Source organism: Astatotilapia calliptera, chromosome 11 (assembly GCF_900246225.1).
Source record: "Astatotilapia calliptera chromosome 11, fAstCal1.2, whole genome shotgun sequence".
Taxonomy (NCBI): domain Eukaryota; kingdom Metazoa; phylum Chordata; class Actinopteri; order Cichliformes; family Cichlidae; genus Astatotilapia; species Astatotilapia calliptera.
Genome location: NC_039312.1, coordinates 33891016 through 33912267, shown reverse-complemented (window position 1 = coordinate 33912267; position 21252 = coordinate 33891016). Strand labels below are relative to the sequence as shown.

The window sequence follows — 21252 nt, the reverse complement described above, 5'->3', positions numbered from 1 at the left end:
AAACAAAGCAGTGACTTCTTGGACTTTCAGTTTCAGTTCATTCACAGGGAGTCAGAGATACTGAAGAATATACCATATGAATGAGTACATGTGACAAACTGCTTGGTTTCTGTTTCTAGGCTCTTTTGTCCGATCACACCAAGTGTTAGCGAGAGCTTTTAACTCTTCATACTGCCATCTAACTATAGTGACTTCTGGGAAACCATAAAACTGACATGGCAGCATCTTGGGTGACGTCACTGGGTTTAGGTTCATCATCTGTATACAGTCTATGTGTGAAAAGCAAAAATGGCTAATGATCATTTCTATTGTGTGTTTCTGAACAATGAGAAAATCTCGGAGCAGATTTCGTGAAGAATTGACACTTGCCCCCGGAGGTTAGATCAACAGACTCAATCCTTCATGGATCAATTCACATATTTTAGACTATTTCTGGATTTTTGTCATCTGTCGTGCACCAGCTGAAACTTCATAAGACCCCTGCCCCCGACCTTGTTCATTTTGTTTCCACGTTTTCACTATCTTTGCTGCCTGCTGAAACTCTTCTGATTTCAACAACGATCTATCTGAGCTGTATTTTCCACCTGCACACTCACTCTAAACTTACTTTTTTTTCCAGGTATTATCCCTCTGGAGCGCTTATTCCTGAAAATTTCCAAAACACACACACTTACACATCAAGGTCTGGAGGCCCACCGAAGGCAAAAACAACTCCCAGTCTCCCTGCAGACCTCCCCCCCCTCTCTCTCTCCTAAACCTCCTCTCTGCTCTATCCCTCCTTCTCTTCCCTCCTCCTCTCTCGGTCCCCTCGCTGTCACAGTTTTTCCACTTTCCTTGGCTCCACTTTACGACCCTCCCTCGTTTGGAAGAAACTGCTCTCGTTATTTTTTCTCTCTCTCACTTGTGAATGTTTATCCGGCTTGAAGATTTTTCTAAGTGTATGGGCTCTAAAGCAAACGCCGTTTTTCTTCACAGTTTCGTCCTCGGAAGTCGCTTTTTAGGTGAAATATTTCAGCTGCAGAGAGTCTGCGTGTTCCTGGATGCCAAGGTGAGTAACAGGCTGTCAGCGAGATAACAAACAAACAAACAAACAAACAAACAAACAAACATAAACTAAACAAAACAAATATAATTTATTGCTTATTGACCTGTCAATGAATGCACCTTTGTTTAATTGCTTACTCGTACACGTAGCGTGTAGGCATGTGCTGTTATTGCACCCCAGTTAACGTCAGTTAATCTCATGAAATAAAAAAAAGGATAAATTAAATATGATTCATTCAGTTAAATACCGATTATAGATCACTATAATTTAAGAATATAATATTCGTGGAGTCTTACTTTTGGTACTTCATTTTCAGACAATACGTACTTACTTTTACTGGTCGTGTTTTCATTTATTCATGTTTCTGAACGTGTCTTTACATTTCTTTGAATACTTCGGCTGCCACTGCTTTCATCAGATAATGTGCATCAATATTCAATAAAATCCCCCGTAAATCTGCAGACGACCACTTTCATACTGCTACATTACAACATAATACACATGTGAACATTATTAGTGAACTTGTCCTCTAAATAAGATTTCACGTTTCTGTGTCCTGAATGTATTTTCTATGTTGAATCATAATCACCAACAGTAAAGTCGTCTGCTGGGTACCATGAAGGTGTTGGAGCTGAATTATGTGGTTGCTGTTGCGGTTGATTTGAAATCACATTTTTACATTTTTGTCTTCATTCATGTGAAATGCATCGTGTACACTTAGCTTTGAAAACTATACTGGAACAATCTACTCAAACTTGTGATTGATTATTAGACATAAAATACCTTTGAAGGTCCACATTTGTTGGTCAATATTTGTAGCACAAGATGAAATATGAAAAGGCAGCCTGTGTTTAACCAGATATATAAAGAAAAAATTGGATTTTAAAGTCTAACTGTGTATTAAAGTTGAATGAGAAGCATTTAATTGATCCTGACGAGTCCCATTCTGTATCTTTATTGTAAACCAGTGATTGCTGTAACCTCAGACTGTTAAGGTTCTGGGTTCAAACCCCAGGAAATCTCAGGAAGGCTTGAACCCAGAACTGGATGTGTGTCCAAAAACATCAATGTTAAATGTTGAGACAGATGAGGAGTAGGACAAGTAGGACAAGAATAATCAGAAAAGATTATTCTTGTCCTACTTACAAACTGTCAATTCAGTTCAATTCAATTTTATTTAACAGCGCCAAATCACAGCAACAGTCGCCTCAAGGCAGATAGACAATAATACACACAGAGAAAAACCCAACAATCACATGAGGAAACACTTTGGTGACAGTGGGAAGGAAAAACTCCCTTTTAACAGGAAGAAACCTCCAGCAGTCATGTCACATAACATCTGTCACATATTAGTCATACTTTTTTCTTTTTTAATTAAAGCACTTGTTTAAATGAACTCCTGCCGTTGTGTCACCGCTTCGTGCACTTGCACACTTTTCCTCCCGGGTGTGTTTTTTTTTCTTGGCGTCTCTGCCTCTGCTTTGAAAACGTTTCCAACTACTATCAAGAGACAGCGTGACTCAAAAAAGCTCTGCTCGTCTGGCATGTTTCCTCCATCAATTCATGGCAAAGGAAGTTGCTGGGAGTAGTTCTGCTCTTTTCTCATCTTCCTCTGTTCTGTTTGATCTTCATTAAGCCGTTCAGGTTTCATCCCTGTTCTGGAGCACCTCTGGGTCACAGAGGAGCCGTGATTCAAGCCAGTGAAACGTGGCGGCAAGGTGGCTGCAGCCAGTAGTGCTGCGTGTGTGTACAGCGCACACATCCTGATGTGATGGTGTGTGAGTCAGCGTTCGTGTCCTGTTAGTGAAGTTAATCAGATGAGGCAGATGGAGTGTTTTCTCTGCAGATGTGAGCGGGTGCAGTGGATTGTTTCTCTTTTTTTGGGCATGTGTGAAGTCAGTAACACAATAATGGATGTTTATAGCACTCTGATATGAAAGAGCGCGTTGATTAAAAGGAGTTTGATTACACTGAAAAGGAGAGAGTGCAGCACATTTCGGGAGGGCGGGAGACGAGGGGGTCACTAGCTGAGCCGCTGGATTAAAGAGAAACCAGTGTAGAAATGTGGCTTGATGACAAATTGACATGTTTATAGTTTAGAGCTTTGAAATGTTGAACTCCTGCACATGCATGTGCACTGTTTTGGAAACAAAATGCACGTTTCCTTTCCTCTGTGGAGATGTAAAATCACCGTAAATCACCGTAAATCCAGCAGTTATTGTCTGTGACTTGTGAATGAAAAGCTTTTTGATTAAGGGGCCCTGACATCTTTTGACTCATAAACATCTGCATGGAAGGCGAGATATGATTAACTATCAGAGTAAATCTCAGCCACCTGGTCTGGACTCCTGACCTCACATCTGCTCTGGCAACTGAAACACCTCAGGAAGTCTCTGACTGCAGACTGAACTTTGTGTGTCTACAAATATTCCTAAAAGCTCATTTTTAAAGCTCATATTTAATCAATAAGTTATATTCTGGCTGTTAAAAACGAACTGAAATGGGGCGTCTTTGTTTTCCGTCAGTGCCCTCATATGGAATCCTCATTGGTTGACAGAGTGTCTGCCCTCTTGCAGACTGTTTCGGCTATCAGTGGCATAATAGTGACCCATTTTTTCTCTCTGGTCAACCAACAAAAATCGCCTCCAGTCTGACAGCTGGAGATCCGGCTGACTGAACATCTGTTTGTCCAGGAGAGGACTTGATTTCAGGCAGGCTATTGGATTTGTTTTGGTTAGAGATGACACCGGCTAGAGACACAAAGAGATGAAGTGGAACTGGAGAAAAAAGGGCTCAGTTTAAGTTACTGGATCCCCCGGTGCTTGGGCTTTTCTAAAATTTATTGTGCGACTGCATGGGGCAGCCAGAGTGTCTGCACATTGTCTTTTGAATGTCACTCCTTTTCTTGACAAAGTCATCCCTGATGGCCACACAGCACAATGTAACATCACAGTCTGAAGGCTTTGTTTGCATTATCCATCGAAGCACGGCTGCTGCCATATAGAGTTACGTGCACGCTCGCAGATTAGTCTTTTGCACACTGATGCCATCTTCAGGAGTTATGCCCTGACTTTACCTGGGCTTATATGAAATATATCTCAACATCACACAACATTTACTGCAGATATTTGTAGGTGTGACTCTTTACACTGGGTGTAGTGGACTCATGAGGTGATTTAATAATATCGTAATGGCTCTCACTGCGATGTACGCCTTAAGGAGAAACTTCTGTGGCTGCGAAAAAAAAGAAAGTGCTACAAACGAGTTCGTCCTCTAGAGTCGGGCTCCAAAAGTGAGTCAGTCCTCGTAAACTTCCATTGCCCAACTTTACAGTAGAAATAATATGTCTGCAGACTGGTGCAATGTTGTGTTTGCGCATATTAGAAAACTAAGCAGTGGGCTGCTCACTTTATTCTCTAGTCCACTGATAACACTTTGATTACTTTCCATATCTGCAAGTCTTCTTGGGTCAAAGGGATGTAAACGTGACGTTGAGATTTCGTGTGTCTGTCTGTTGTCTTTGACTGGTCTGCTGAGATTTCAGATTACAATACAACAAATACGCTTGCGCCTGCTGTGCTATCTCCAGCTGTCTGTAACAGAGAATCTAGGCTTAAGTCTGCATTTCACTAGCAACACTTAGTCTCTAATTTCATAAAGGCAGATGTCAAAGTGAAGGTTTGAAATGGTTGACATCATGGCCATCAGAACATTGCAAGTTATGAACTTAACTGTGGATCTGTTAGGCTTAATAAATGATGCCAGTGGAACAGCGGTGGGTGCTGTGTTGGTGCAAACCACCAATAATGGGAAATTTTAGTGTCAGGATGATGACCAGGACCAGTTTCTGTGGTCAGAAGTGGTTGAAAATAGCTTCTTCAGAGCGGATTTGTTCTGAATTTTGAAACTTTCAAACTAAAGAAGTTTTCTTCTAATTCATTATTGATTAACTGAATTCTTTTTTTCATGTCTTGCTGAATAATTTCCATTATGCCTCGCATTTTTATTACTGGGAAGTCAATTCATTATAACATTATTTTAATACTACATTTTTCACTCAAGCAGTTCCAGAGATTGAGGTTAAATACGTTCACATAAATCATTAAAAGCACCGTCTATGATTATGTTAAATCACTATTCTACTCATGCTCTCCCTTTTACGCACTGGCGACAGAGTCTTCCCTATTAAAGTTCAGAAGATGTAAAAAGTGGCCTGTATGAACTTCAAAAAGTTATTTTTGATGTAAAAATAGTCGTCAGGAAAACAACAAAGAGCAAAGGCAATTCAAAAGAAGGTGACGCTGGTTGAATATTCCTACCACAGGCTTATATAAGGCTCTCAACCCCATGTGCTTTGCAGCCGTGCAAATAATTTGGAGCAGATTGGAGCGCGGCCCTCCAGCTCAGGGGGTTTGGGTCACTCGCTCTGCTCTGGCACCGGAACAGCTTCATTGGGCCTCGGCTCAAATAACCAGTTATAAAAAGTAGAGGTCGAAGGGTTTGGAGCTGGAAATGAAGGAGGAGCCAGGGGCGGGTTGATGGAGTGACCACAGACTACTTGTACTGTGGTGAGGGTCTTTCCTGAAGTTGCTTATGTCGGTGGTTGTTCTGGGTGGTGGGTGGAGCAGCCGTGGAGACATTGTTCATTAAGACTTCGTGGGCTTTTGCTGGTGTCTGTGTCTTTGTAGGACGGCTGGAACCAAGTGAAATTTGAGATGTAGAATTAGAAGAAATATGGTACCAAGTTCACAGCCCAGGAGGCTTCTCGCTCTTTGTCTCCACCACTGTGATGAAAACGAGGTTATGTTTTTGTTATTGTTTGTTTTCATAGCCGCTGAAATCAGCCGTGCGGATGGCAGACAGTGTTTATTTTGTCAGCCATAAGAGAAAATATGACTTAACCATGCAAGATGAGAGGTTTGCATGTGAAAAACAAATGGCCTTTATGTCATGCTTGGCACCACGTGGACATGAACTGCTAGAACTCTCGATGCTTTTCCTGAGTTCAAACCCAGATCCACTCCACCAGCTGCGTTAAGCTCCGAGTCGTCCATCTTACGCTTTATGAGAGACGTATTTTCTTCTTTTTGTCTACTTTGTTTTTTTCAGGCCACTTCTGAAATACAAACCTAGGCCCCAAAATAGACAAGATGACAGATTATCAGCATACCCATTATTCAAAACAACACGAGCTCTGTGTGGAAAAAAGAGTTCTTTGTGGGGAAAAAGGACACTTAGAAGCCAAGTGGCGCTTGCTGTTGGAAAATGCGAGAGCAGCAGGTCTGATAACACCTTTCAAGGATTCTCTTTTATGTGTCGCACTTTTTTCTAACCCCAATTTATTTTGTTTACATGCCGGAGGAAGCGAACATAGAGATGCAGCCCTGGATGTACAAGATGTTTCCTATCTGCTTCCTATTGTTTGTCCCTGTTTTCATTCCTGTGGTGCTCTGCCATAATGAGTGAAGACAGAGCAGAGGCAGAGTGGACCTGTGGGGCTTCTTTTGCCCTGTGCATGAAAATCTAAGAGCTGGAGAGCTGAAGTTATTAGCTGCAGACAGATGATAATGAACCAGAGATTTGTAGTCAGTTAAAAAGTAATAAGAAAAGCATGCTATCTTCAAAGACATAATAATCAGTAAAGTGCTGACAAGATACTCAGCGGTAGCTTTTGAGTTTGCAGTGTGTTAACCACAAAAGTGGTCTCTTGGCTTGCTCGTTAATTGGTAAATAGTTGAAACTAATTTCTAGCAGTAGTTGAAAAGCCTGGAGAATCCTCACTGTGATGGAAAAAAAACCTCAGTGACTCACAGACAACCTGCTGTGTTTCCTGCTGCTTCTGTTTGCCTCTGGGCATCCCGAAAAAGAAAAAGTGTTAACAGTTTCCCTCGACTTGGTTTCCTCCAGTCGTGAACATCATCACAAGATGACAGGCTCCTGCACCTCTCTCCCTCCTGCCATCCTCAGTGTTTGCCCTCCCACGGTGTTGTTTGCCCAGGATGTCCTGTGCGGTGGCTTGACTCTGGCTCTTGTCTCCTCTTTGCTCCCCGTCTTCCTGCTGTGTTAAACAGATATGAGTGTGTCGTTGCAAGAAGCCCCAAGAGACAAATGTGTTGCACAATGCAGATGACCATGCCAGGGCTTTCAATTAACTACAGCACATTCTGCAGAGCCCTCTTTCATCTTTCGTTAGCCGCGAGGCAGCCAAACAAAGTGAATTAATGGCACCACCTGTGGGGGCTGAAACAGTTTCAGTCTAGCGACACTGCTGGGAAAGCACGGAGAAACAGACTAAGTAAAGGAACATCTTGGAGAGTTCACCTTCAGGGTAGCACACGTGGCTCAAGTTTTTCAGTGAAGAAAATAAGGCTCGAACTTCCAGATGCTTGCAGAATGGGGCCCATCTGGAGAGAGGGAGCTTTGGGGCTATATGTGAAAAAATGGCTCTAAAGTGATCACTTTAATAAGTTACAGGTTTCCACCTAGTCCTCCAAAAAGGCAGCACACCATGTGCCAGTGGTAGGACTGTAAATCACGCTCTTAACTTTTAGGAATTTACTGTCCCCAGCTGGACTTCCTGAAAATACAAATAGAGAAGCAAAGTCAGAAGAGATAATGACTGAAAATGACTCTGGTGAACTGTACCTGTCCTGGCCTGCTGCTGCTGCTGCTGCTGCTGCTGCGTGCATATTGGTCCAGGACCTTAGTGTTATCTGGGTACCATAGATACGTCGGACCACATTGAGAATCCATTGAGATGCACATCTGTCTTCCAGGATGCAGCTCCGACTCCCCTCTACCACCCTTCACACACAGGTTTGTTTGGTAAATAACTGATTCACAGCTGGGCGTACAAGTGCCTCAGTAATCACGCAGGAGAAAAAAGAACTGAGTGGACCTTAACAGTTTTGAAAAGTTGACATTTATCTAAAAAGATAGCCACTAGACCAATGTATTTATTTATTTATAAAGTATTTAAATACACTAACACTCCAAAGTCAAAAAATTGCCAAAAATTGTGCATACGAGATAAATGTAGCTTTAAAACTGGTCTTACTCTTAGATTCAAGAAGTTTATTGTCATATACACGGCAAAACACGAGTGGTTACGCAGAGCAATGAAATTCTTCCTTTTCGAGAATTTAAAGTGTAAGTAGTTATGCAACACTGTCACAGTGGAAATATATACAGAACACGGAATATTAAAATTGTTTATATTGTATGAAGTTTTATAATGTTGTATATAAATGTACAAAATTGCAAATTTAAGGGTCAAGATCAGGTCAACAGTATGGATGGACGGATTGTTAGCTAAACATACTTGATATAAAATCTCCAGTTAAAATGATAAATGTAATGCTGCAAATTGTTAGCTGAAGTATGAATAAACAACTGAAACTGCTAGCTCAAGATGTCAGATAAACAAAAAGAAAATGATGATAAAAATTATTAATATAAGCTTAAAAATCATTATCTAGAAGTTCTGCAGCTAGGAGGTAAAATTAAAAGATAAAGGTATGGATGAAGAAATTGTATTTTGGGTTTGGGTATAGCTAAACTAGGTAAAATGATTAATTAAAAGAAGTTTATTAGCTAACAGTACGGCCGGCAGTTAAAGTTTTTAGCTGAAAGTTTGGATGAACAAACAGTTTCCAAAATTTACTGGATAAAAAGTGAAACTTTCAAGCCAAAAATAATAACACATTCTCACTGATAAATGAACGAAGTACAGATTTTGTTTTAAATGATTGTAAATGGACACATTTGAAATGTGGCGTAGATAGAAAACTCCCTTTGAGGAGAATGTGGTGAACCTTGAAAGCACCAAGTTAAGTCTTATTTCAGGTCAGTCCTGGGAACAAATAGCAGAGAAAAACATCAACAACAACAACAGAAACAGATAGCCACTAGAGCTCAAATCGTTTCCAGCTTGCAGCAGCTGCAAAGAGAAAAAAGCTGCCATCCACTCACATTGGATGTGTTGTCTTAATCAAAACCAGATGTGGCATGGTTAAAATCTGTTACTGTAAATGGCTCGCTGTTTCATTCTGCAGTGACTCAAAGACTTGCATAAAAGCTGCTGCATGGGAACGTTATCCGCAGTATGAAAAATGTTGTTCTTAAATCTACTGTCACAGTGAGGATCAGGCTTCCCATGATGTTACTCAGACGCCACAGACATTCAGAGGGATCAGTACAATGTTGTTGGTCACCAGACCCCCCAAGAAGGCACATTTTACCCGAAATAATAAAAAACAAAAGACTTGTCACAACTGTTTTTAAACAGCGGGTCCTGATCTGTATTATCGAGAGCCTTAAAATAATTGTATAATTTTGAAACTTGTTCAGCTTCTGTGCTTGTAGCTGTTGTGGAGATTGATCGCCAAACGAGCTCGGCCACCACGAGGGCGAAGACCGCAAGCTGTAAGCAAGCTGCACGTTCTTCAGCCAAAACAAAAGACATAATGGAAAAAAGAGAAAGCCCGTGTCCCTGGGTGCACGGAGATACATGGAAGCAGGCCAGGTCTGTGCGTGCACATCTGTGTTTATGATGGTGTTGAATGGTGAGTTTCGTGCTGACTTGGCACTTTGTGGTTCAGAGTTTTCCGTTAGTGGCTTCGGTGTGATCGCCCGTTTCCCCTTGTAAGAAACTACAAGTCAAACAAGTGATTGGAGAATTGCATGCCAGCGATACATCAGCAGTCAGTAAAACAGATTGAGATTGAGTTTGCATATCTCACTGCACTTGATAAACATCCAGATGTGTACAATGCAAAGACTACAGCTATTATAAAAGAGTCTCGTGTTACAGCCATTAGGAAAGCATGTCAATATTTGATGTGCTAGTAAAATATTTGCTAACACCAGCCTCAAGAAATGTTGAGGCTGGTGTTATGAAGCTAATTGTCTTACCCCAAATAAGCCAGAACAAACAGCATTCCACTCACAGCACTTGAAGACTTCCTTGTCTTCTAATGCACGGGCACCAGCAGACTACTCAGACCTGATAACGAAAGTTATCCCTGCATGGTCGTCTGACTGCATTGTGCAGAGCTTCTTGTCATGTCAGGAATGTTTGGCTTTTTTGGTGTTTAAATTCTCCAAGAGTGTTTGGGGGGTGAATCAAATCATTGTGTGTTTGTCAGGTATAACACTTAGTACCACCCTGTACTAATCCCAGCTCTGGAGATACTTCTACAGCTGTCTTTTTGTTCTTTATTCAGTTTTTTATTTGTTTTCAGGGCTTGTTTGATTTCTTGTTTGTTTGTAAGTCTGGACAGGGAGTCTTTGATAAAGATTAGTTGACTTATTGTGGAGGACAGTTCAGCAACGACTCTGGTGTCCTCTGTGCTCTTAGTATTTCTTCAGAGCCTTGAGGTTTTTTGGGGATTTTGGTGTGTTTTATCCTCCTGAACCATTCTCCACTGACATGCACGTCTCTGAGGAAGTCTCTGTTTCTCACTGAATAATTCATCTTTCTTCTGATTGTGTAATCATTTCTAAGATACCTGATCTTGTGCTGTTGGGTCTAATCTTCACAAACCCTCAGTCCAGCACTTCTCTGACTCTGGGGAAGCAGAATGGCAGTCAGACGTCTAACATTTTCTTTAACACATTTTTTGATTCCCACTATGACTCCGTCCGTTGCTCAGCAGTGTTTGTTTGGAAGCTGAGGAACAGCTAAATAGTTTTTTTAAAATTATGATGTTTTGAACAAATGAGTTAATATGATCACAATCTTCATCTTTACAGTTTTATATGTTTTACATGTCAAAACTTATTGTGTTTTGAAATGTTTCTAAACCTCTTAAAAAAATTAAATGTCATCTCAGAGTCTTGGAGTCTGCTGTTAATAGATGAAATGAATAAAGAGGACTCAGAACTTGTCTAAACAGCTGGTTGCTAGTTTTCAGCAGATGATATTTAAAACATGAGTAAAAAGGTAATTAGTTTGGGACTATTTTTGTAGGGCTAAAAACAAACTGTAATTTTGTAATGGAGCAGGATGTTATACCAAATACGAAGTCGCATTAAAGTTGAGTCTCTGATGAAGGGAGCATGCCGCCTAGTGCAACAGTGTGGCTCAGTTTGTAGTAGTTTTTGGACAACAGGGGGTTTCATAGACTTTGGTTACGCATTTAGTAGTAATATTAGCTCATTGTTGGTTTTGGATGTTTCTACATTACAGTAAGAAAATTATTTAACATTATCAAATGGATCCTTGTCAGATACATTAAAAACACTACTTGATGTTTGTACTGGTGGGGAGAAATGAATGTAAACAGTGCTGTAATGGAACCACACAAAATTAATTAAGAAGACATCCAGCATATTGTCCAACAGTGACAAAGATCAACACCAAGCCCAAATAAGCATTAGAGAGAGGCCTAAACAAGTGACACATTCAATCGGTGCTTGTTTGTCTGTTTAATCTAATTAGAGACGTTATTCTCTGATAAAGGAGCTACTCAGAGACATCACTAACAACGAGAGTTGATGTACTCTCTAAGACTTCCCTTGAGGCTTTCTTTGTTTTCATTGGCTCATCCAAAAATTTCAAAGGCGCTCGACCCTGTGCCCTGTTCTATATATACAGCGCGCTAATAAAAATGAATCAAAAGTGTTGGCTGTAGCTTCATGATGGAGACACAGCAGCTTTGTTTCCCACAACTTTCTGACCCTGAACGAAGAGGACAGAACATTTGTTTGAGGCAGTAATTAAGTGAAAAGAAACATCTTAAGATAAAAGAAATCAAATTTCATGGTGTAGAAACAACAATGGAGCAGAGCCTCTGATGTTTAAAGAGAATTAGGACCAAAACATCAGAGGATAGCGTGATTAAATGTTATTGAGATCCTGGGGACAGTGTGAAGTGTCAGGGAGGTGTCACCACAAATCAGATTAAGTTCTACATAATAACCTTTGCAGTGTGGTGATTGTATGTGGTGGAGAATGAACACCCGCAAAGGTGGGAACCCTCTTGGAAGTGGAAAAAATCAATGGTTGCTGCTGATTCTGTTGATGTTTTTTTAATTTGGGGAACAACTGTGAGCGCTGTCCAGGGTTTGAGTGCTTTATAAGGGGATTGCACAGGTTGCCTGGTGGGAGGCAACCTGTCTGCCATCAATCACACTCTGACTCAGACTGGTTGCAGTCACTCTCTTAGAGAAAGTTTTCAAATTGCTGCCATCTGAGTCAAGTCAAGTCCGTTTATTTATAAGCTTGTTAAAAAATAACAAGCATTGACAAAAGTGCGGTACAACAAGACAACAAAAGCAATAAAAATAACACAATGTAGAAAAACGGACGGACAAAAAATAATGTCAAGGCTCGGTTTTAATAAAAATGAGTTTTCACATCAGTGCACATCTTCTGTGAGCTGCCAGCAGTTAAAGCTGTCTTTGAAAACAGATGCTAGACCTCCACCATGACCAGTTATCTGTAGGTAATGGAAAAAATGACAGTAAGGTTGAAGAGTTCAGAAAATGGGCTTAACTCACCAAAAATACGCCAAGTTTCAGTCACAAGTAAAAAATCCAAGTCCTGGGAGGTGAAGAAGACCTCGTTAGCTGTTGAGCTGGTGTTAGACAGAGTCAGCGTGATCGAGAGTGACTGAGATGGAAGACCTAGTCGGGAGGTCCGGTGCCACCGGGTTTATTCATTGGTAGGGAGGTTCAAGGGAGCACCAGGAGGTGAAAGGGACAAGAATACGGTGTTAGGGAAGTCAGTCAGTCAACTCATCTGCAACACATCTCATTTCATCAGTGGACCCAACTCAAGTGGTTTCTAACTGGTTTTATTCTGTTATATTCATAGACAGTAAGAGCAAGGATGCTGAGCACTTGTGTCATTTCACAGTTACGTTACAGCATCACTGCTTGTAGAGGAACTGCTGAACTTCTGAATGAATTCTACGACCAATAGAGTTTGAATTGTTGCAGCTCTATTGATTATCACTGCCACGTTGTCACAAACAGATCTAATTGCATGTAACTGCCACCTTCATCTTGCTGAATTCCAAACCGTTCACAGACCGCTTTTGGTCTGATTGCGTTTTGTTGCTGCTCTTTTTGTTTGCTGCAGTTTCTTCCAAGATGGCAGCTGACTGCGAGCGGTCGCAGACCTGCTGCCTGCCATCAAAGGCAATGAAACTGCAACATGTTTACACGTGGCTGTGATCGTTTTGTCCGTGCCGTTGTAACGTCACACAACCAAATGATTACAAAACATACATTTAAAAGTTGAAAATTTAGCCTTGGAAATCAGGTCCTTTTTGATAAATCACTGAAGAACAATTGAGGGCATTTTAGAGCTGCCATAATTTAAATTATTGCTATTTTTCTAGCTAAAAGGCTCAAATATGAGAATTTACATTATAAAAAAAATATTTTGGCACATAGGGAGTCTTGAGGATGTCAAGCTTAGGCTCCAGGATATTGAGTCACTGAGTAATTACAGTGTAAATCTTTTATAATTTCTCTGCTTCTATAAACTAATCAGATATAATTTAATCGCACTGATATTGATTTATGAAACTAAGTTCGATTAGCCCAGTCATTACAGAGTGGTCTTTTCTCTTGTTGTTTTTTCTGTTTCAGCAGTTTGTTCCTTAAACATTCAGCAGATATTTGGAGTGTAGAAATAAATAAAATTTGAAGTAAACTAGGAAAAAAGAGGAGATTTGATTCAATTCAGGGATGTGTTTTTACAGAACAATGCATTATAGGAAAACACTTAATACTCGAAGTTTAGAGCATTTCCTGAATGGTTGCAGTCGGCAGACAGACAGTAGTAAGCAGGACGAGATGGAGAGGAAGTGCACATCTGAATCAACAACTGGCCCGTGAGTCCACCAGATCAGCCAGGTGCCACCGCCATTAGAAATATCCAGCTCAGATAGTTGCAGCAAGAGCCACTGACGTCTGAAATTACTATTCCTATTATGTGGTCAGTGGTTGGATTTAGTTCAAGACTCTGTGGCTACAGGGATGCTTCACAGTCAGTCCAAAGTCATCCTCAGAAAACATATTCTGCCAATGAAATTACTTTCTATGTTTTCTAATCTTTAGAATTTGAAGGTGGTTTAAACAATCCATCCAGGGCACTCGTCTTTGTTGCTCCCACATCTCAGTGAGTGCTTTCTGTAGTACAGAGATTTTTAATTTTATGTAGAACGGTAGCATGGAACAAAAGGAAGAAGTGACACAAAACGTGTCATATTGCTGAATCCAACTTCTTTGAGTTGGCCTTTTGACTCTTTACGTCTCATTAAATGACCAAGTCACAAACAGCTGTACATCAAAGGTCAGAGACTCGTGTTTGAATACATATCCAAGACTCACTGTGGATGCAGATGTCTTATGCAACAAACATCATATTTTCCCACATAAAACAACCATTCTCTGGTGATTGCACGTGAAGTGACTTTTCCAAAGCTCCTCGTGTTCGTTTTTCTTACGAGCAGCCTTGTAATGTTGAGGCTTTTCTCCTCTGTTCTTACTGTGCCCATTTACAATGCAAAGCTATGCTTTTTGGTCACAGTTTGTGTTTTTTTTTTACAAGGACTTTGCTCCAGCATGATCCACAGAGCATTAGAGGACATATAATTACAGCGCTGTATGGTCATGTCCCCCAGAAACCTCAGCTAAAGCCTCCATTTTGGGTTTTCCACCATTTTCACTCACTAAGGTTTGCATAAGACTCTTGTTTTAAACACAAGCCAGACATGACTTCAATCCAAGGTGTTCAAGTCTGTGTTTGTATTTATTTTGGTCCACAGAGGTGAGTCGGGGTATTTGTCACACTGTTTTTGTTTGTTTTTGCCGACTTCTCTGACTTCTCTGACCAATGAAACCACAGTCATCCTGCCTGCGGTTATGGTGTGGAGTGTGGCGGACCAGGCGGCAGTTTACACTGTGGCTCCATGTACGAGTGCACGAGCCTCAAACGTGTCGGAGCAATGCAGCAGGGAGAACGAAGGGAGAGCAAGAGGACTTCAACTGGCAAAAAGCCCAGCCCGTCACAAAAAACAGTCTAAAAGGGCTTATTCTGTGATAGTAGGAATGCAAGACCCACACCAGCAAAAATAACTGTTGTTACATCCCAGATACGCTTCAGATCAAATCCGGTGTCATCGTCTAGGTGACATAACTCCTGAGTAAATGCATTCTAATAGGAAAGTTGGAAAAGAAGGAAAACAGGATTTGTTTTGATTCTCAGCAAGGTAGCCGTTCATGCTTAAGAACAGCGCTGCAGGACTTAATGTGGCAGGATGGATTAAAAGTTTTAAAGTTTCACTCATGCTTACGTTTGCTTACATTGTTACCTCGGGGCTGGTGGGGCTGCTTCTGCTTTTAGAGTGGGAAATCCAAGTAGAGTAGATCACTCCAGATGAAAATTCTGAAACACCATTTGTTTGGGTCGAGCAGGGTTTTTTACCTAAATGACCAACCAGTCCCTTCATGTATCACTTGGATTTACCTCAGATAACAAAAGGATGAAGCCAGATGACTTTATCAAAGCCTGCAGGGGAAGGAGGCAGCTGTGAACTGCTGGGTCCATCAAATGTTTCACTTTGACAAAAGGGTGACTCTTGCTTGTGACTGTTACGCTTTAAATTTGTTTTCAGAATAAAGTTTTGCTACAGAAACACCATCAGTTCAGGTTCTTTCAGTGTTGTTGCAGTTGCTGCTGTTTGCTAGTAGAGGCCTCCAACTCTGTGTGAACTTGTGTCGATGTGCTCGACAAGTGGGCCAAAACAAAAGCAGCACTATAGTGACCTTATCACACCGACCTCTGTTATCCACTGACTCTGTTCTCTGTCAGCGTGGTGACAGAGGCTGTGACAACAACTGCACCACCTCCTGAGCTCGCTCGTGAAGTGGCTGTCCAACAAAAACACACACAAACACACACAGATCGTGTCTAACAACTAGTTTATTCTGACGGAATAAAGGGAAAAGGTGTGGTTGTCAAGTCTTAAATCTGTTTCTGCTTTATAACACATAAATAGATTAAACTTTTGTGTCTTTTGTATCCAAGCTTTGAGGTTACAAACTTACAAAAGATTTCATTATAATTGTGGAGTTTTTTATTAATGGTTATGTTATGTTTAAATCTAAATATCTGTGTTTGTGTGATGCAGTTTTCAGTATTTGTCTGGCTTAGAAAGATGTTAAAGTGATATAGGAGTTCAGATTTTGATGAGTTTTGATTATTTTGGCAATTAAAAATCCAAGATACCCAAAGTCCAGAAGGCAAAACAGACAGAAGTCTGACAAGGAGCTCAGTGAACTAATAATAGACACACAGAGAGCAACAGACAATCTGATGAGGACAAAGGGAAACGCAGAACTATATGTATGTATATGTAGGCATGATTGGAGATGAGATACGTGTGGGAACATACACAAACAGATGAAATTCATGCGGACGGGAGCAATAATAGGATGTAAAACCAAAACAAGGCACGAGAAAACTTTCAAACTAAAGCATAACCCAAAGACTTACATGCAGACATGAAGAAACACAACAAATATAGCACAGACCACGAGTCTGTAGGGGAGCTGATACAAATGCTTTCTGTCAATGAGTAGATGTGCGCAGAAATACAGTTTTCCTGCATGGTAACAAACTGGTCATGGAGATTATTCTATTCTATTGTATTGGCCACCAAGGAGCTGACAGTATGGTAAAGCCTGTACAGAGTACAACACTACGACAGACACTGTGAACTCACAAATCCAGCTGCTGTAACGTTACTGTAATTTAACAATAAACCTGCAGTTTATCAGAGAGCTGCCTTTCAGAAGTTTGATGCTTTGCTTCCGTGTAGAGTTTCTCTTGAAGGAAAAGTAGTGAAAGAAAGTAAAGTAATGTTCAAGAGACACAATTAACCTCAGCTCTGGGAATCTAAACCTGAATGAATATAACAGGGGGCCAAGATCGAGGAGGGGGTACATAGTGAGTCCTGCTTTTCTCAGTTAAATAAATTACACCAGACCACAAGCCGAGGCTGCCAAATGAAAACTGGCCTGATGTTGGCACACAGATGACACAGGGCTGACATGATTACTTTATATTTTCCAGCAGCTCCCCTAATTAAGAGCGCTTTAAAGGGACTCGAACCCGAGGACAGATTGGCAGCCTGCGCTGGGCATCTGCCGTTGCATTCAAAGAGCCTGTTGGTAAGAAGAAGTCTTTTGCAGAGGAGGATTCAAATTATTTATTCCCATGTTATTACTGGAAACTCTAGCAAAACTGAGGTTTAAGATCTGCTGACATAATTATAAGATTCAGTTGCAGAGTACGAGGTCAAATGAAGACAATTTAACTGCCTGAGAAAAGCAGACAAAAGAAACAGACTTTGCAAAGGTGCAACTTCTACAGTTCAGGAACTCTGCACCCGGTTGCATCAATCTCACAGATAGCAAACAGCCTAGAGCTCAATCAGCAAAATTCAGACTTCCCAAGATTTCTGCAAGGCCTCAACCCTCCACTCTCCCTCACTAGATCATCCTTTTGTCATGCAACTCCCCCGAGATCCGTCAGCTGCATTTGAGCTGCCAAGAGTTTTCCACTTAAGCACTTTTTTTTTCCAGTGTGGGGGTTCTGCTTTTGTGCCAGGGTACCATCTTTTACCGTATACTGAGGCTTTACAGCAGCCAGAGTGAAATGTGTTGATGTAGGCGTTGCATAACATTAATAATGTGGCAGAACTGACAACTACCGCAAAATCTGTGGGTGTGTTTTTAAGCTGTTCTTCTGACACTAAAGTTTTGGGTGGGGCACTGTAGATTTTTAAGGGTCTCTGCCCTCCCCCCCTACACCAACACCCACCCAACATGAGGCATGGCATCAACTGCAGAGTGTGTGCCAGGCTCGTCGCGGTCGAAGCGACCCTGCGAGCCAAGACGATAACCCAGATGCAAGGGATTATGGGTTTTATATTCAGTTTACAGTAACTCTGGTGTAATGTGAGGGTGGGATGGGGAGCTGGGGGAGAGGGGGCTGTGGCTGCGGTCGATGTGTCACACCGAGGTTTCTGTCAGTTTCTGCCCTCCAGCAGTTTTCATACATTTGTTATTGCAGGAGCTGAACTGTAAATTTGCAGCGCTGCAGCTTTCGTCTCCTGTGGAGGGTATTTTGTGATACTCGCGATGATCACAATCAGAGGGCGATCATTTAAACCTCCTTAAGACTGCGACACACACCGCAGCTTTATTGGCCAACTTTTAAGTGTAATGGTGCACAGCAGCCCTTTAATCATGTGCAGTGCGATCAACATGTTGCCAGGAAACATTTGACTTGATGTTTATGCTTTTGGTCTTCGTGTCTTTGTCTTTTGCTGGAGGTTTGGCCAGTTTATAATTCTCAAAAATTGACTTTTTAATGTCAAAGGCCTTTAAAGGGCTTGCATTTAGCCACAGGCTCCCGTAAGTAAGAATTTTTCTCTATGAGCTCAGTTTGTGGAGATTTTGACTTTTGTTCTTTCTGTGCGAGCAGACAAAGAGCTGGGGAAGAAAGTCTGATACAGCACTAATGACTGTTCATTTCTGCTCACTCATTGTTCTAATGGCATTATAATGGAGTTTAACCACTCCTTATCCCTCCCTTTGGGAACCACTGGTTGATTAAATCACTCCCTAAACTTCAGCTGTATGTAGATGCATCAGCTACGCTGTGCTTACTTTCAAGCTGTCCACCAGTGCAGGGACTTACTGTCTCATTAGAGCTGCAATCAGTTATCCAAGAGATTAGAAACACTCAGATAATTCATTATTTTTCTACTTTCTACTGTATTTCTACTTTCTACTGTTTCAGAAAAAAAGTAATAAAAAGCACCTGCCTTTACTTAAATGGGCTTCCAAGTTTTAGATTTAATTTCTGAAATAAAATTAATATTAATGTTTTCCAAAACTTTCTTAATTAAATGCATCTTTTTTTGGTATTATACACCAACATGTAGTTAGACTTTTGATTTCTATTAAAAAAGTCTCCAGCATCGTCAGATGAGCCGGGTTTTATTAGTGATCTTATTGTGAACAGTTTTACATCGAACATTAAACTGTGGTGGGGATCTGCTTTTGATATTACTTACTTAGTACCTGGGTAGCATGAAACAAGACATAAATTACCTGCAGTTTGATTCATGCGACTCTGCCACACAAAAATGCATCCCGCCTGCAGGATTCATAACTCTGCAGGGAAAGTCGGGAAGACAGCCTTCAGTATTTCACCGAGCTGCTTTCCTTTTGTAGCCTCGTGGACTTTTGTCAAGCGCTTTAAAATATTGTTCAGGATAGAGTCATTTAAAGTTTTTATGCTATTGATTTGAAGTGTGGAAAACCAGGAGAACCCAGACACAGCTTTAAAAAATAGAAAAAGTCTTGACATAGGAGGCATATTTTGTAGATTCTCTGTCTGAATCTGACATCACAGCACCCCGACAGCGTGTATTTGGCAGCTTTCTGTTCTCTTTGCTGCGGCCAGTCAGTTATATCATCAGCTTTTCTTATTTTTATTTTTTAAGTTGATTTTCCTTTCCTCTTTGACTTTCCCTTCCAGTGCCTGACTAATATTTTCTACCTCAGTCAGCTCTGCAACTGTGCAGAAACTAATGCAGAGACAGAAATCTGGGGTTAGATGGAAATTTGCGTCATGTGCCTTGCTTCAGATGTCACTAGACTCTAGTATTAAACTTACTATTAATATTAGCACCGCTGCCTGTTGCCTTTACAGTGATGCAGGAACTCATTTAGAAGATGATTCACTCCCTTATTTGCTAAAATCCAGAGTGATTTAGACCGAGCGCCGTCATCAATCCTGAGATAGATTCACTGAGACCGTCTTCCTGTAAAGGTCATTCAGGCAAGTTGGAGTTATGTCTTAAAATTAAGCAGCTGATAGCAGTCATGTGAAGAAGTGCATGTAAAGTGTGTTCTTCTGTGGTCAGCTTTAGCTGCAACATTAAAGCTATCCACATGAAAACAGCTTTACCTTCTTTTACCTGCGTAACAAACAGAATAGCTTACATACATGCGTTTCATCCAGAAGCTACACAATAACATTACTGACAGACATATAACGCTGAGGACGCAGGGTCACGTGTTTGCTTCTTCAGCAATGTGTATTCTTTTATTAAAAGAGGAGAAAGTTTTTTAAAAAGCAGTCGAAATCTTGCTGAAACACAGGCTGAAAAAATGTGCTCAAACATTTACAAGAAAAGCTCCCAAATGATGTGTTCATCATAAAATGATGAGCTGATTTCTGGTAAAATAGTCATTTTCTTGAACATTTCTAAGTTTTTTCTATTTAATTTTCAGTTTGTTCTCATAAATTTCTGACTTTAATCTAAAACATTCAGATTTTCTGGTAGTTCCACATTTTTTTTAAATCTTACCTTAACCTCCTAAGACCGTACATCTTTCACGGCATACATTTTTAATTTCTCTTTGCTATTTGGGCTGATTATAGAACAGTGGCAGTATAATGTCAGTGGATATCAGGCCCTTGTAGAGCAAAATTTAGTATCTTGGTCCAGACAACCCAAACTGTGATGTCCACATATGTGGATTCCAGGTCCTAGAAGGTTAAACAACCTTAATAGGCCAGTTTTGCTTTTACATTCAGGAGCTGATAAATTAAAATCGATTAATATATCATCAATGTGACCAGGTGTGACTAGGTTTTTACAGTTTTGCATACTTTAGGGGTTTAAACAACAGAAGACACAAAAGTAGGCTGATTTCACAAGCCAATCGAACCCAAAAAGAGTAAAATAAGCTCATTTCTAAACCACACAGAATGCATGAGAACCTCACCAGGTTATAGTCCAGAACATGCTGAACTGGGTCCTAAATTTTGCAACATTTTCTCTAATAATTGTTGTAAAAAGGTGTAAATTGCTTCATAAATGTCACGAGAACAAAGAAAAAAGGGTTTCTCACAAACCCGCTTAGTGTGTCCCCTCCAGTGCTAGCCCCTTCACTGTCATTACTCTTTATTATCTTGTCAGTCTGATGGGAATATTACCTTAATAAAATGGCTTTGTTGCATGAAGTCAAATGAAAATTATTTTAGGGTTGTCAGCACTTACAGATCCTGAAGGGCCTGTGATTGAAACTGAATATGGTAATAACATGAGTACAAATGTCTGGTGAGATTAATATAAAAGCAGTGCATCTGTTTTCATTTGGGCTCTGTT

The 21252-nt window shown here is 40.7% G+C and overlaps 1 protein-coding gene across 1 annotated transcript in view; it reads left to right on the top strand.

The window, feature by feature from the left end:
• Positions 1-825: 825 nt before the first annotated feature.
• pear1 (platelet endothelial aggregation receptor 1) overlaps positions 826-21252 on the top strand; it is a 60174-nt gene continuing 39747 nt past the window's right edge. The window contains exon 1 of the mRNA XM_026185550.1: positions 826-1048. Within this exon, the coding sequence (XP_026041335.1) occupies positions 1041-1048 (8 nt within the window). The 5' untranslated portion in view covers positions 826-1040. The remainder of the gene's footprint in view (positions 1049-21252) is intronic.